This window comes from Mya arenaria, chromosome 9 (genome assembly GCF_026914265.1).
Source record: "Mya arenaria isolate MELC-2E11 chromosome 9, ASM2691426v1".
NCBI classification, from domain to species: domain Eukaryota; kingdom Metazoa; phylum Mollusca; class Bivalvia; order Myida; family Myidae; genus Mya; species Mya arenaria.
The window spans coordinates 70,671,870-70,686,617 of NC_069130.1; the positions used below are offsets into that span (position 1 = coordinate 70,671,870).

General features: G+C 36.8%; 1 protein-coding gene across 1 annotated transcript; it reads right to left on the reverse strand.

Annotated features, from left to right (window-relative positions):
- Window positions 1-6,446: 6,446 nt before the first annotated feature.
- On the reverse strand, window positions 6,447-14,148 carry LOC128245709 (transmembrane protein 222-like). Its single transcript, XM_052963939.1, has 6 exons — window positions 13,887-14,148; window positions 11,344-11,428; window positions 9,832-9,863; window positions 8,921-9,029; window positions 8,078-8,208; window positions 6,447-7,663 (listed from the first exon to the last, which is right to left on the reverse strand). Exons 1-6 carry the CDS (start codon window positions 14,021-14,023, stop codon window positions 7,582-7,584), a joined length of 576 nt encoding a protein of 191 aa, XP_052819899.1. The 5' UTR covers window positions 14,024-14,148; the 3' UTR covers window positions 6,447-7,581.
- Window positions 14,149-14,748: the final 600 nt, after the last annotated feature.

Below are 14,748 nucleotides of genomic sequence, written 5' to 3' on the forward strand. Positions count from 1 at the left end.
TGTGTATGTGTGTCCTATGTGGAAATGTTTGGTGTGTATGTGTTGTCCTGTGTGGTAATGTTTGGAGTGAATGTGGTGTCATGTGCAGTAATGTTTGGTGTGAATGTGGTGTTATGTGCAGTAATGTTTGATGTGTATGTGTGGCCTGTGTGGTTATGTTTGGTGTGTATGTGTGTCATGTGCGGTAATGTATGGTGTGTATGTGGTGTCATGTGTGGTAATGTATGGTGTGTATGTGGTGGCCTGTGCTGTAATGTTTGGTGTGTATGTGTGTCATGTGCGGTAATGTATGGTGTGTATGTTGTGTCCTGTGTGGTAATGTATGGTGTGTATGTGGTGGCCTGTGTGGTAATGTTTGGTGTGTATGTGTGTCATGTGTGGTAATGTATGGTGTGTATGTGGTGTCCTATGTGGTAATGGTTGGTGTGTATGTGTGTCATGTGCGGTAATGTATGGTGTGTATGTTGTGTCCTGTGTGGTATTGTATGGTGTGTATGTGGTGGCCTGTGCTGTAATGTTTGGTGTGTATGTGTGTCATGTGTGGTAATGTATGGTGTGTATGTTGTGTCCTGTGTGGTAATGTATGGTGTGTATGTGGTGGCCTGTGCTGTAATGGTTGGTGTGTATGTGTGTCATGTGTGGTAATGTATGGTGTGTATGTTGTGTCCTGTGTGGTAATGTATGGTGTGTATGTGTGTCATGTGCAGTAATGGTTGGTGTGTATGTGTGTCATGTGCAGCAATGTTTGGTGTGTATTTTGTGTCCTGTGTGGTAATGTATGGTGTGTATGTGGTGTCCTGTGCTGTAATGTTTGGTGTGTATTTGGTGTCCTGTGTGGTAATGTATGGTATGTATGTTGTGTCCTATGTGGTAATGATTGTTGTTTTTGTGGTGTCCTGTGCAGTAATGTTTGGTTTGTATGTGGTGTACTGTGTGCTTTTATTTGATGTGTATGTGGTGTCCTGAGTGTTAACATTAGGTGTGTATATGTGTCCGGTGCGGTAAAAATTCCTGTGTATGTGGTGTCCTTTCTGGTATTGTTTGGTGTGTATGTGGTGTCCTATGTGATAATGTTTGGTGTGTATGTGGTGTCATGTGTGGTTATCGGTTTCTTCTGTATGTTATATCATATAAGATAATGTTTGGTTTGAATGTGTGTTCTATGACGTTATGTTTGGTGTATATGTGGTGTCCTGTGCGGCAATGTTCGGTGTGTATGTGGTGTCCTGTGGGGTTTTATTTGGTGTGTATGTGGTGTCCTATGTGGTAATGTTCGGTGTGTATGTGTGTCCTGTGCAGTAATGTTTGGTGTATATGTGGTGTCCTGTGCGGCAATGTTTGGTGTGTATGTGGTGTCCTGTGTGGTAATGTTTGGTGTGTATGTGTTGTCTTGTGCGGTAATGTTTGGTGTGTATGTTGTGACCTGGGCGGCAATGTTTAGTGTGTATGTGGTGTCCTGTGCGGTAATGTTTGGTGTGTATGTTGTGTCCTGGGCGGTATTTTTTGGTGAGAATGTGGTGTCATGTGCGGTAATGTTTCGCGTTTATGTGGTGTCCTGTGTGGTAATGTTTGGTGAGTATGTGGTGTCCTGTGTGATAATGTTTGGTGTGTATGTGTTGTCCTGTGTGGTAATGGTTTGTGTGTATGTGGTGTCATGTGTGGTAATTAGGGATGGCAACGAGTAGTAAAATTAATACTCGAGTACTCGGACGATCGTTCGATCGAGTACTCGGGTACTCGATTACTCGGAAATATTGAATATGTGTTCGCAAAGACAAGATTGTGAATACATGTATCGTTAATGACGTATATTGTGCGTTGGTCGTATTATTGGTCATTTTCACCATTAAAGTAAACTTCCATTACGTATTTTAACAAAAAATGATATAAAAAGAAAACAAATGTTGTTTCAGGCTTTTAATTTGTCTTATTCGTTTCATTTTATTCAAGTACGCACTGCAGAAATGAACAACAATCAGAATTACAATGAACGAAAATTAATAGCATACATAAAAATAGTCAACAAAATTCAATACGAATTTCAGTTGTTGTTTACTTAAACTTATTATTTTTTAAATGATAGTTTTTCGTACTCTGTAATTGTTGTTTATCTCATTAATATTCATAATTCTTGATTTAAAATATCAACCAATCAATTGTGATTATCATTGCAAAAATAGTTAAAATACGCCCATTAAGAAATCTATTCTCGGTCGATACTCTTTCGCTCGTTAGCGTCCATTGTTTGGTGAAAGGTCTCTAATTGGTAAACAATAGAATTGTGTAGGTGAAAGTACCGCTATCAAAACTTCACCAATTGACATCAGTGCTAATTTGAAATAGGGGTCTTTTGTTGACAGTTTGCAACTATCGCAACAAATGTCAACTAATTGATTGAGGTCAATTGTGTACACAGCGGGGATTAGAGGGACCGTAAATTGTCCTATTGGCAACTAACCAGATCTGATATTTTTTTCTGTAAATCGTGTATTTGGTGAATTTTATAGATTTTTTTTCCGAGTACTCGAGTAGTGATTTGGTACTCGAGTACTCGGACATTCGATCGAGTACTCGAGTACTCGGGTACTCGTTGCCATCCCTAGTGGTAATGTTTGGTGTGTATGTGTTGTCCTGTGTGGTAATGTTTGATGTGTATGTGGTGTCCTGTGTGGTAATGTATGGTGTGTATGTGTTCCATGTTTGATAATGTTTTGGGTAAGTGTGCCATGTGTGATAATATTTGGTGTGTATGTGTGTCCTGTGAGGTAATATTCTTTGTGTATGTGTGTCCTACGAGGTAGCATTTGATGTGTATGTGTGTCATGCGTGGAAATGTTTGCTGTGTATGTGTGTACTACGAGGTAATATTTGCTGTGTATGTGTGTCTACGAGGTAATGTTTGTTGTTGTTGTTGTTGTTGTTGTTGTTGTTGTTGTTGTGTGTGTGTGTGTGTGTGTGCGTGCGTGCGTGCGTGCGTGCGTGCGTGTGTTGTGTTGTGTGCGTGTGCGCGTGTGCGTGCGTGCGTGCGCGCGTGCGTGCGCGCGCGTGTGTATGTCCTACGAGATAATGTTTGTTGTGTATGTGTGTCCTACGATGTAATATTTGCTGTGTATGTGTGTCCTTCGAGGTAATATTTGCTGTGTATGTGTGTCCTACGAGTTAATATTTGATTTGTATGTGTGTCCTGCGAGGTAATGTTTGCTGTGTGTGTTTATCATACGAGGTAATGTTTGTTTTATATGTGTGTCCTACGAGGTAATATTTGCTGTGAATGTGTGTCCTACGATGTAATATTTGCTGTGTATGGGTGTCCTACGAGTTAATTTTGTTTGTGTTTTTGTGTCCTACGAGGAAATGTTTGCTGTGCATGTGTGCCATGTGTGGTAATGTTTGCTGTGTATGTGTGTCCTACTAGGTAATATTTGCTGTGTATGTGTGTCCTACGATGTAATATTTGATTAATATGTGTTTCATACGAGGTAATGTTTTCTGTGTATGTGTGTCATACGAGGTGATTTTTGCTGTGTATGTGTGCCATGTGTGATCATGTTTGCTGTGTTTGTGTGTCCTACGAGGTAATTTTTGCTGTGTATGTCTGTCCTACGAGGTAATGTTTTCTGTGTATGTGTGCCATGTGTGGTTATGTTTGCTGTGTATGTGTGTCCTACGAGGTAGTATTTGCTATGTATGTCTGTCCTACGAGGTAATAATTGCTGTGTATGTTTGTCATGTGTGGTAATGTTTGATGTGTATGTCTGTCCTACGAGGTAATGTTTGCTGTGTATGTGTGCCATGTGTGGTAATGTATGCTGTGTATGTGTGTCCTACGAGGTAATGTTTGGTGTGTGTGTTTGTGTCCTACGATTTAATGTGTTTACGTGGTTTGGTAATTTCGTGTTGACCTGTACGGTAGATCTTGCTGCGTTTGTGGTATGTGCAGTATTGGTTGTTTATTTGGTGTTTAACAGGATTGTTTACCAACATTTAACGTGTGACTATTGTTCTCATACACGTGGCAGATGATCGCATATTCTTTATGTCATTTTTTAATATAACAATGCTCGATGCAGATACATGCAAAATCTAAGATGTGTAAATTAACATGCAGCTTAACATTTTTGTGAAGTTCAATCATTGTGGCTATTATTCATTTGGGGATACGCGCGACATTAGATGGACGGACAAGGGCAACTATATAAGCAACCTGTAGAGCAAGTGAACATACATATACGTTTGATGGGGCAAGTGAACATACATCTACGTTTGATAGGGCAGGTGAACATACATCTATGTTTGATAGGGCAGGTGAACATACATCTATGTTTGATAGGGCAGGTGAACATACATCTATGTTTGATAGGGCAGGTGAACATACATCTATGTTTGCTGGGGCAGGTGAACATACATCTATGTTTGATAGGGCAGGTGAACATACATCTACGTTTGCTGGGGCAGGTGAACATACATCTATGTTTGATAGGGCAGGTGAACATACATCTATGTTTGATAGGGCAGATGAACATACATCTATGTTTGATAGGACAGGTGAACATACATCTACGTTTGCTGGGGCAGGTGAACATACATCTATGTTTGATAGGGCAGGTGAACATACATCTACGTTTGCTGGGGCAGATGAACATACATCTATGTTTGCTGGGGCAGGTGAACATACATCTATGTTTGATAGGGCAGGTGAACATACATCTATGTTTGATAGGGCAGGTGAACATACATCTATGTTTGATAGGGCAGGTGAACATACATCTATGTTTGATAGGGCAGGTGAACATACATCTATGTTTGATGGGACAGGTGAACATACATCTATGTTTGATGGGGCAGGTGAACATACGTTATGTTTGATAGGGCAGGTGAACATACATCTATGTTTGCTGGGGCAGGTGAACATACATCTATGTTTGATAGGGCAGGTGAACATACATCTATGTTTGATGGGGCAGGTGAACATACGTTATGTTTGATGGGGCAGGTGAACATACGTTATGTTTGATGTGGCAGGTAAACATACGTTACGTTTGATAGTGCAGGTGAACATACCTTATGTTTGATGGAGCAGATAAACATACGTTATGTTTGATGTGGCAGGGCAGGTGAACAAACGTTATGTTTGATGGGGCAGGTGAACATACGTTATGTTTGATGGGGCAGGTGAACATACATTATGTTTGATGGGGGCAGGTGAACATATGTTATGTTTGATGGGGCAGGTAAATATACATCTTAGTTTGATAGGGCAGGTGAACATACGTTATGTTTGAGGGGGCAGGTGAACATATGTTATGTTTGATGGGGCAGGTGAACAGACGTTATGTTTGACATGGCAGGTGAACATACGTTATGTTTGATGGGGCAAGTGAACATACGTTATGTTTGAGGGGGCAGGTGAACATACGTTATGTTCGATGGGGCAGGTGAACATACATCTAAGTTTGATGGGGCAGGTGAACACACGTTTTTGATGGGGCAGGTGAGCATACATCTACGTGTTATAGGGCAGGTGAACATACATCTAAGTTTGATAGGGCAGGTGAACATAGGTCATACGTTATGTTTGAGGGGGCAGGTGAACATACGTTATGTTTGATGGGGCAGGTGAACATACATCTACGTTTGCTGGGGCAGGTGAACATACATCTATGTTTGATGGGGCAGGTGAACATACATCTATGTTTGATGGGGCAGGTGAACATACATCTATGTTTGATGGGGCAGGTGAACATACGTCATGTTTGATGGGGCAGGTGAGCATACGTCTACGTTTGATGGGGCAGGTGAGCATACATCTACGTGTTATAGGGCAGGTGAACATACGTTATGCTTGATGGGGCAGGTGAACATATGTTTGATGGGGCAGGTGAACATACGTTATGTTTGATGGGGCAGGTGAGCATACATCTACGTGTTATAGGGCAGGTGAACATACATCTAAGTTTGGTAGGGCAGGTGAACATACGTTATGTTTGATGGGGCAGGTGAACATACGTTATGTTTGATGGGGCAGGTGAACATACATCTAAGTTTGGTAGGACAGGTGAACATACGTTATGTTTGATGGGGCAGGTGAACATATGTTATGTTTGATGGGGCAGGTGAACATATGTTATGTTTGATGGGGCAGGTAAACATACGTTATGTTTTAAAGAACACTGTGGACATAATTTACCTTCGATAGAGCATGTGATTAAACAAAATATGTCTATTAATCAACATGTTTTACTATCGGCCAAAACGTTAGTAGAATTGTTCAAGGGGTTAAATGCAACCAGTGAATAATATTTTTACTCATAAATTTAAGAAATACACTGTCCAAAACAGAGAGTGCAGCTTTAAAGTTTCGTTTAAGTGAACTTTTTTCCAAAAGGATGTCTGGCTGGTTACTTTATAACTACATTTGTGTAAAATACGGCAGATACAGACAACAGTTAGAAATATATTTTTATTTTTTGTTAAACAATCATAACATCTATCTGATTCTACAAAACATACAGTTGTATTCAACCATTACAACAAACACCATGAGTTAAATGAAACACACTCTTGTAATCCTTAACAGGAAAAGATATTAACAGAAAATTGGGATCATTCCAAGATATCAAACTAAAACAGCATGAGCACGTAAAGCATTACCCTAGTTATTAATTTGTTCAGAAAGACTTTCTACGAACATATTTTACAGTCATATAATCATGCAAAGAGCAGGAAAAATAGTTTCCATTCTGCAAAGTTCCATAGAATAAAGTAGAAATACCATGACACAAACCTAGGACATACAATAAAATAGCTGTGTAATAATGCAAATACAACAAAGCCAAAATATATAAAACTGACAAAATTGGTGGGGATCGTGTCATTCCCTCCCTGATTATTATCAATGTAAGATTAGATAAGAATAGCTTAGAATGGCAGACATATGAGATAGATGAATGGTAAATGAAACTCCCTTTCTTTAATTTTAAGCATATTATTAAAAATTGTAAACATTTGAACAAAAGGTTTCATATTCTGAAATATAGGATGACCATTTTACCACTCATTACACACAGTATTATTAAAATCCAACATCACAATTTGCTTGTAAGATTTTTGGATTTCAATTAACATTCTGGTGAAGTTCAAGTATGTTAAACTGGTTTACAGCACACATATATACAACACTTATAATATATAAAACAACTCTTTAATTAATAAATAAATCCTTTGCAAAATAAAGTGACAATTCCTTTCAATTCAATGAAAGAGATTTCCTAGTTATCTAAACAAAATAAAAGATCATTATTTATACTATTTAAAAAAAATGATAATTATGTTTCAAGAAATTATACCTGAAAGTGCTAAATCGGACATAAGATCTCATATTACTTCACAAAACCATGATTTGCATAATCAAAATTTAACCTCACAGTAAACCCCATATACATGTAATACAGTTTACAAATATAATTTATTCCCTGTTTAACAACATATCCACAATGTGTCCAATATCCCTGTCCAGCCTGTACGATCAGGTATATCCACAATGTGTCCAATATCCCTGTCCAGCCTGTCCAGCCTGTACGATCAGGTAAGTACGGCAGCTAACACTATAATGATTCCAGTCAGTATCAGAAATGGCAGCCAGGTCTTCAGAAAACCACAAACACTGAAAACAGAGATAGATGATTAATTTCAACTACTTTTGCCAAACAAGTAGATGTGTAAATAGCTAATTAATATGGGTTTTTTAAGTTTTAAATATGTAGGTATCATTTCCATTTCTAAGCAAAGTGGCAATTATTTTTGGGATGCCGAAATCATGAATATTCAATAACCAAGGTGAACACCAGCGCTCTGTCTATTTTATTTTGTTAAAAAAGGGGAATAATTCAATGTAAGCCAGAGTTTTGGGCCCTGTTGTACATGTGAGTTTCTGAGTTACGGCCAAGGTGAAAAGTTTGTGCTGACAATGACATCAATGCTATGACAAAAAAGATACATACACTCAGAATTTATGATGAAACTACACATAGGCAAGCCCAACAATGGAGGATGCAACTACTGCCATGTACGCCCTTACCTGACATATTTCCCGTAGATGAGCATAAGAAAGCAAAGCTTGACCATGTTCCAGTTCCTACTGCCGTCATATTCCATCAGATCTAGGGCCATGGCACAGTGGCTATGACAGTTGTCACAACATAGGTTATGCTGGAATGGAGAGAAACATTTAAAACAGAACACCTTATGAAGACTTCAGCCTTTCAATTCCATAAGTCTATGGGTACCTAAAGGTTTTGACTATCCTAGAACAACACTAAAATGATCTTGAAAACAAATACACAGAAATCTTGTCCACAGTCAGGTACCGCCCTGTCCTTTTATTATCATGGAGCTTCTAAATCGTAATACATAAGTAATGAGCTATCCAGGATAAACAGTATTATGTTTAAATTAAATAAATTTTGATATTTCGGTTATAAATTTAGTTACATAGAATGAAATACCATATATTTGATATATATATAATTAATTGTTTTATCAGCCCTTTTTCTATGTTGCCATCGATTTTGGGTCAATAGACCATGAATGTTCATAGTCTGATTATTTTTCTTCTTCTCAAAGATGACGTTTAAACAAGCTAGACCATATATGCAAGGAAACAGTTAAGATGCAAACTAAAACCAATGCTTCCGAACAGTCTCAATAATGAACTTTTTATGGGATATCAAATACACTGACATATTTGTCATACAGTTTGTCATGTAGTTTACCAGGTTTGCCTTTTTCTACTGGGTGTGCTTTTTTTCAGTATCAAACTTAGGAACAATTTAACCCTTATAACTTTCCCAAGCCTTGAACACAAAGATAATGAGTTTATAATGTATATCAAGTTTTCAAGCCTGGTAACAAATTCGGTCACCATTCTGCCCTTGTACTCCTCCGAAGCCTCATACACACATGTATCCCAGGTCTCCCGGGGATGCTGGGATTTCCTTGTGCGCACTTTGTTTGGGTCCATTTGCCAGTACCTAAAAATTACAGCAATTACGCAATAGTAATTAATACATTTCTGAATAGTAGCAATTCACTTTTATAGAGTTAATTTAAATGTATAAATTTAACTTGAGCCTTGATAAACTATATAGATATATTTGACAATAATTTAAATTACTAAAGTTACGCTGTTTAGACACCAGCTGATGAATAAACAAGAAACGCCGCAAGAAGAACTTCAGCTTTCATTGTAAGATTCAGTTTCAACCATTTTCTATTTTAAGAATAAGTAACCATGATCTTCAGAGCCCAAGGGTCTCAACCGCAATCTAATGAAAGGTCTCAAACTCGCCCTAAAAACTAAGTAAAATCAAGATATGTAGACCTTAACAAAAGTTATTCAGTTTCAATCGTTTTTCTATTTTACATAACAGTGATCATGACCAGAGGGCCCTCAAACGCAATCCCATGAAAGTTCTACATAATCTCTTTCTATATAGAAAGTTTGGGCAAGATATATCTACCCTAACTAAAGTTATTCAGTTTCATAGGTAAGTTTGATGCCCACCTAAAAAAGGATGTTCATTCTTATAAACCTGGTTAATGACTGTCACTGTCTGTGAAAAACTTACATGACCTTGATTATCATGATCATTTTTGAGCTTAGGTAACAGTTTTGCATGAAAACGACAATTATGATAGAACTAAGGCTATGACAATACTTGAGTTTGTCTTTAACTGTACAGTGGTAAAGTTGTAAGCTAATAAGTAATGAGAAACAATGAGGCAAAAACAGATCATTAAAAAAAGTCCAATTTTTACTGACAATTTACTTACTTTGTTGGTCTCCCAAAAGCCATGTCATCTTCCTGAAATACAAAGCCATAATAAATGCAGAATTGATATAAATGGAAAATAAAAACATTAATGCTTAAAATATAAGAAAGAATAGACTTCGTAAACAGATTTATGTTAAGGTCATAAAATGTATCACTTTCAAAGATTTGAAGGATATACCTAACTTAATAAAACATGTTATAACTTATGCCGTATAAAATAATAAATACACCTTAGCACATTTTTTCAAGTGATAAATCCTTGATTAAGATAAAGTTAAGTACATAATTTAAGATGAAATGTTAAGTAGTGAAATAAACTGAAGTATATGCCCAATCAAATACATTGCCATTTATAATGATGAAGTGCTATCAGCAGAAGCCAGGGTCCTTTTAGCTACATTGAGAGATACAATGGGAAATAGAGTCATCAACCTAAATTGGAGTCCTGTCAATTACATTTGGAGATACAATGGGAAATAGAGTCATCAACCTAAGTAGGAGTCCTGTCTATTACATTTGGAGATACAATGGGAAATAGTGCCATCAGCCTAAGTAGGAGTCCTGTCTATTACATTTGGAGATACAATGGGAAATAGAGTCATCAACTTAAATTGGAGTCCTGTCAATTACATTTGGAGATACAATGGGAAATAGTGCCATCAGCCTAAGTAGGAGTCCTGTCAATTACATTTGGAGATACAATGGGAAATAGAGTCATCAACTTAAATTGGAGTCCTGTCAATTACATTTGGAGATACAATGGGAAATATAGAGTCATCAACTTAAATTGGAGTCCTGTCAATTACATTTGGAGATACAATGGGAAATAGTGCCATCAGCCGAAGTAGGAGTCCTGTCAATTACATACGGAGATACAACGGGAAATAGTGCCATCAACCTAAGTAGGAGTCCTGTCTATTACATTGGGAGATACAACAGGAAATAGTGCCATCAGCCTAAGTAGGAGTCCTGTCTATTACATACGGAGATACAATGGGAAATAGTGTCATCAACCTAAGTAGGAGTCCTGTCAATTACATTGGGAGATACAACGGGAAATAGTGCCATCAGCCTAAGTAGGAGTCCTGTCTTTTACATTGGGAGATACAACGGGAAATAGTGCCATCAGCCTAAGTAGGGGTCTTGTCTATTACATTGGGAGATACAATGGGAAATAGTGCCATCAGCCTAATTAGGGGTCTTGTCTATTACATTGGGAGATACAATGGGAAATAGTGCCATCAGCCTAAGTAGGGGTCTTGTCTATTACATTGGGAGATACAATGGGAAATAGTGCCATCAGCCTAAGTAGGGGTCTTGTCTATTACATTGGGAGATACAACGGAAAATAGTGCCATCAGCCTAAGTAGGAGTCCTGTCTATTACGTTGGGAGACACAACGTGATATCAGCTAGGGTCAGAGTACCCTACTATAGGAGAAAAAAATCAGTAAAATTTCAGACCTCATTTAAAAGCACTATTGTTGTAAAAATATGCTAAGTGAACTTACAGACACAAAGTATGGTCCTGCAAAATCTCTTATTACTCCTGTACTGGTGCCAATGCCCATGTGACCAATAATTGGAATCAGCCATCTGAAGTGAAAATGTTTACATGCATTAGTTTGTGATCATAAATCATTTCTGAAGATTTCAAAGGCAAAAACTTGAATTGCAGATGTCTGTGACTATTTTGGAAACACAAAATCTGACACTGAATAAGCACAGTGACCAACTGAAAAATTAGGCAAACTGGCATATATATACATGTACTTCCTGAGCCATTCCACCATAAAATTCAGTCATATTTTTAGTGTTTGAAATTCATTAGAATATATATATTTATAACGATATATCAAAACCCAAATAACATTTTAGAAGACTGTCAGGGTCACTTACAGCTTAAGAGGCTGTGAGTTTGATCCCCAACAGATGCACATAGCAATTTGTGTTACATTTGACACCCAACAAAGATAACCCACATTGCATGATAAGCCTTAAAGTCATTGCAAAAAACCTTAGTCTCTGAAATTCAGAGACAAATTCAAAAAATAGAGGGGGGGGAGTGTAATCAGTTATTCGATATGCATATAAAGGGACATATACTGTCTTGCTATAGAGCTAGCATTACGCAAACTTCAATAAACACACAGCATATTCAAGTACTTAATGATCCATCAAGATATCTGAAATTCCTTCCTGAACAGTGAACTTCAGCTCTTTTTTAGTTCAGGAAACAAAATTTAAACTGCACATCTATGTTTCCTAGGGTTTCGAAATAAATATACAAATGGGGTCAAATTCTAGTGAGACAGTACTAGGTCTTGGATGTTTTTCTGAGAATGATGTCATAAATGATAAAATACCATTTTCAATTTTTCTGTTTAATAATTCCATATTTTAAACAATGAATAGTAAATATAAGGGTTTCAATTGCCATTAAAATAACATTGTCCAGCAGAACATTTGGCTCCATTATTACAATGTCCTTACTTCACGTTCCATGCATAGTTTGTTGCATATACTCCACAATGATAGCCAATTACAAAAATATGTTTTTCTGAACAAATGGTACATTACAAATACCGGACTGATTTCCAGCCAGAAAAGCATAAATTTCTCAAGAATTGTCTGGCAGGCCACCACTAGCTTAATGTACAGAAATTTAAACCACTTTAAGTCATGCTTTTTTGTTGTTTTGTTTTACACTTCTTATTGACCTTGTACATAGTTTGTGGTGGGCGAAGTCTGAAAATGTTTTACACCGTAGAACGAGAAGGGTAAAAATCATCCTTAACCAATTACCGTAATTCACCTAAGATTTCGGACACTTTAAATTCATTATTTTTTTCGCTGTCTGAATACATAGAAAATTACCATTTTTACATTTTATTTACATGTTTGTTTAACCTGCCTTTTTTCCTTATGTTTGCATTTTACCACTTATTAATTTATCCGTAGTAATCAATGGTCATAAACTTATTTATTATGCCAATAAGTGTAAATCCTTCATCAAGTTAATTAAAACACCATTTTATACATGCATTGAACTAAATAAATACTTTCTATCGGCTTCAGATCAAAGAGTCACACTGTGTGATGTCACATAACTTTAATACAGTTATACCCACGAGGATCTCGTGGAGAGCATGGGCATTGCTATGCAGGATTAATGTATAACTGTATGATTATTGCTTCATACAGTCTAAAAGTGTGGTACAAGTTTGAAAGTTTATTGGCAGATCATTTTACAAACATGTCATGTCTATGTTTTCTTAATCCCTTGATTGCCCTTGTTGTTTCTTTAATCCTCCAATATATATATATCACACTTCCTTCTCAACAGGCAATAAATCATTTAGGATGGGTAGTAACTAACTAACTTGTCACAGTGGTGTATACGGTTAGGTAATCTAGCCAGGCATTGTAAAGATAAAAATCAATAATCTTCGTCTGTGAAACTTGGTAACTGTGAAAGCTATGATTGATGTCCTTTGGGTGTCTGAAAATTAGGTATGCAAAATAAACTATTTTGGAAAATAATTATAGGTGTCCGAATATTTAGAGTGTCCGAACTCTTAGTTGAATTACGGTACATTGGGAATCACTTCAACAGCATTGACACAAGGCCAAGGTTATTACGATGTATCGAAAAGTTAATGAATAAGCTTATAGATATTCCAGTTGAACCGTACTTGGTCAAGGCTAACATTTGTCTGCTGAGAGGTCACAGCATAAAATTCCTGGTCCCACACTCAATGATACATCCAGACTCCTTCTTTCCTAGCACCATATGACTATGGAACTCACTCCAAGAATGTTTAAGTGATTTAACTTTTAACTTTAACGTTTAGCGAGCACAAGCTTTACCTCAACGACATAAGTATAGTTATCTTCAAGACTACTCTATTTGAGCCATGAAGTTCATTTGGGAAAAGAAGAAGAAACAGATACAGCCAGCTGTTTTAACAGGTTATATTATTTTATAAAATTATTCATTAAACATTAAAATGCCAAGAAACTTGTCAATAACAATAAGTGTATTTTAACATACGTAATGCAAGGAATGGGTGTCCAGACAATACAGTTTGGATATCTCTGTTTGTCATGATCGATCCTATGGCCGCTATTTAGCGGTAATGGCATTTTAATTGGCGATTTTTCCTCTCTGAAATCTGGAGAAGTTTCCATATCCGTAAACAAAGGGAGCAGTAATAAAATAATCAGGACATTGATATTATCATGTAAGTATTGCTAAAGTTATCATTGCATATGAATATATTTATTTCTTGAAATATTTTTAGCATTAATGAATGGCATAAATGGGTCGTCAACATTTAAACTTATAGTTTCTTTTTTATTTAATGACTAGTCCAAACATTGACTGGTTCGCATATTTAGTTATACAGAGGCTACACATAACCAATTTCGAAATAACATTATCATAAAAAGCCACGCAGTGTTTGTCCATTTTGGGTAAGAGATAGTTAGTACATAATGTATATATGTGTATATATATTTAGTCAGTGAGGTAGATTAGGAAACAGGTTGGCTTAAAGTCTTTCCAAATTCAATTTCGATCGGCTTATATTGATATAATATGCCAATTAAATAATGTATCTATCAATGTACGTAGCCTAGCTGTGCCTATAATGACTAAATTACAACATACAAAGCATTTTCGTAACACCCCTATTAAATCAATTTAGATGAATCTGTGCCATCGCTGGCACCAGTCACAGACCACAACCTTCTGACAGTGCCTTACTTCATCCGAACACATAATCTAGGATACAGGTAATGTATAATAATAAAGATATACCAAATCATAATATTATATTACGCCAGAATACTTTTATGTAAATAAGTTTTCAATGAATATTTATGATTTCGTGAACCACATGTATATAGTGCTC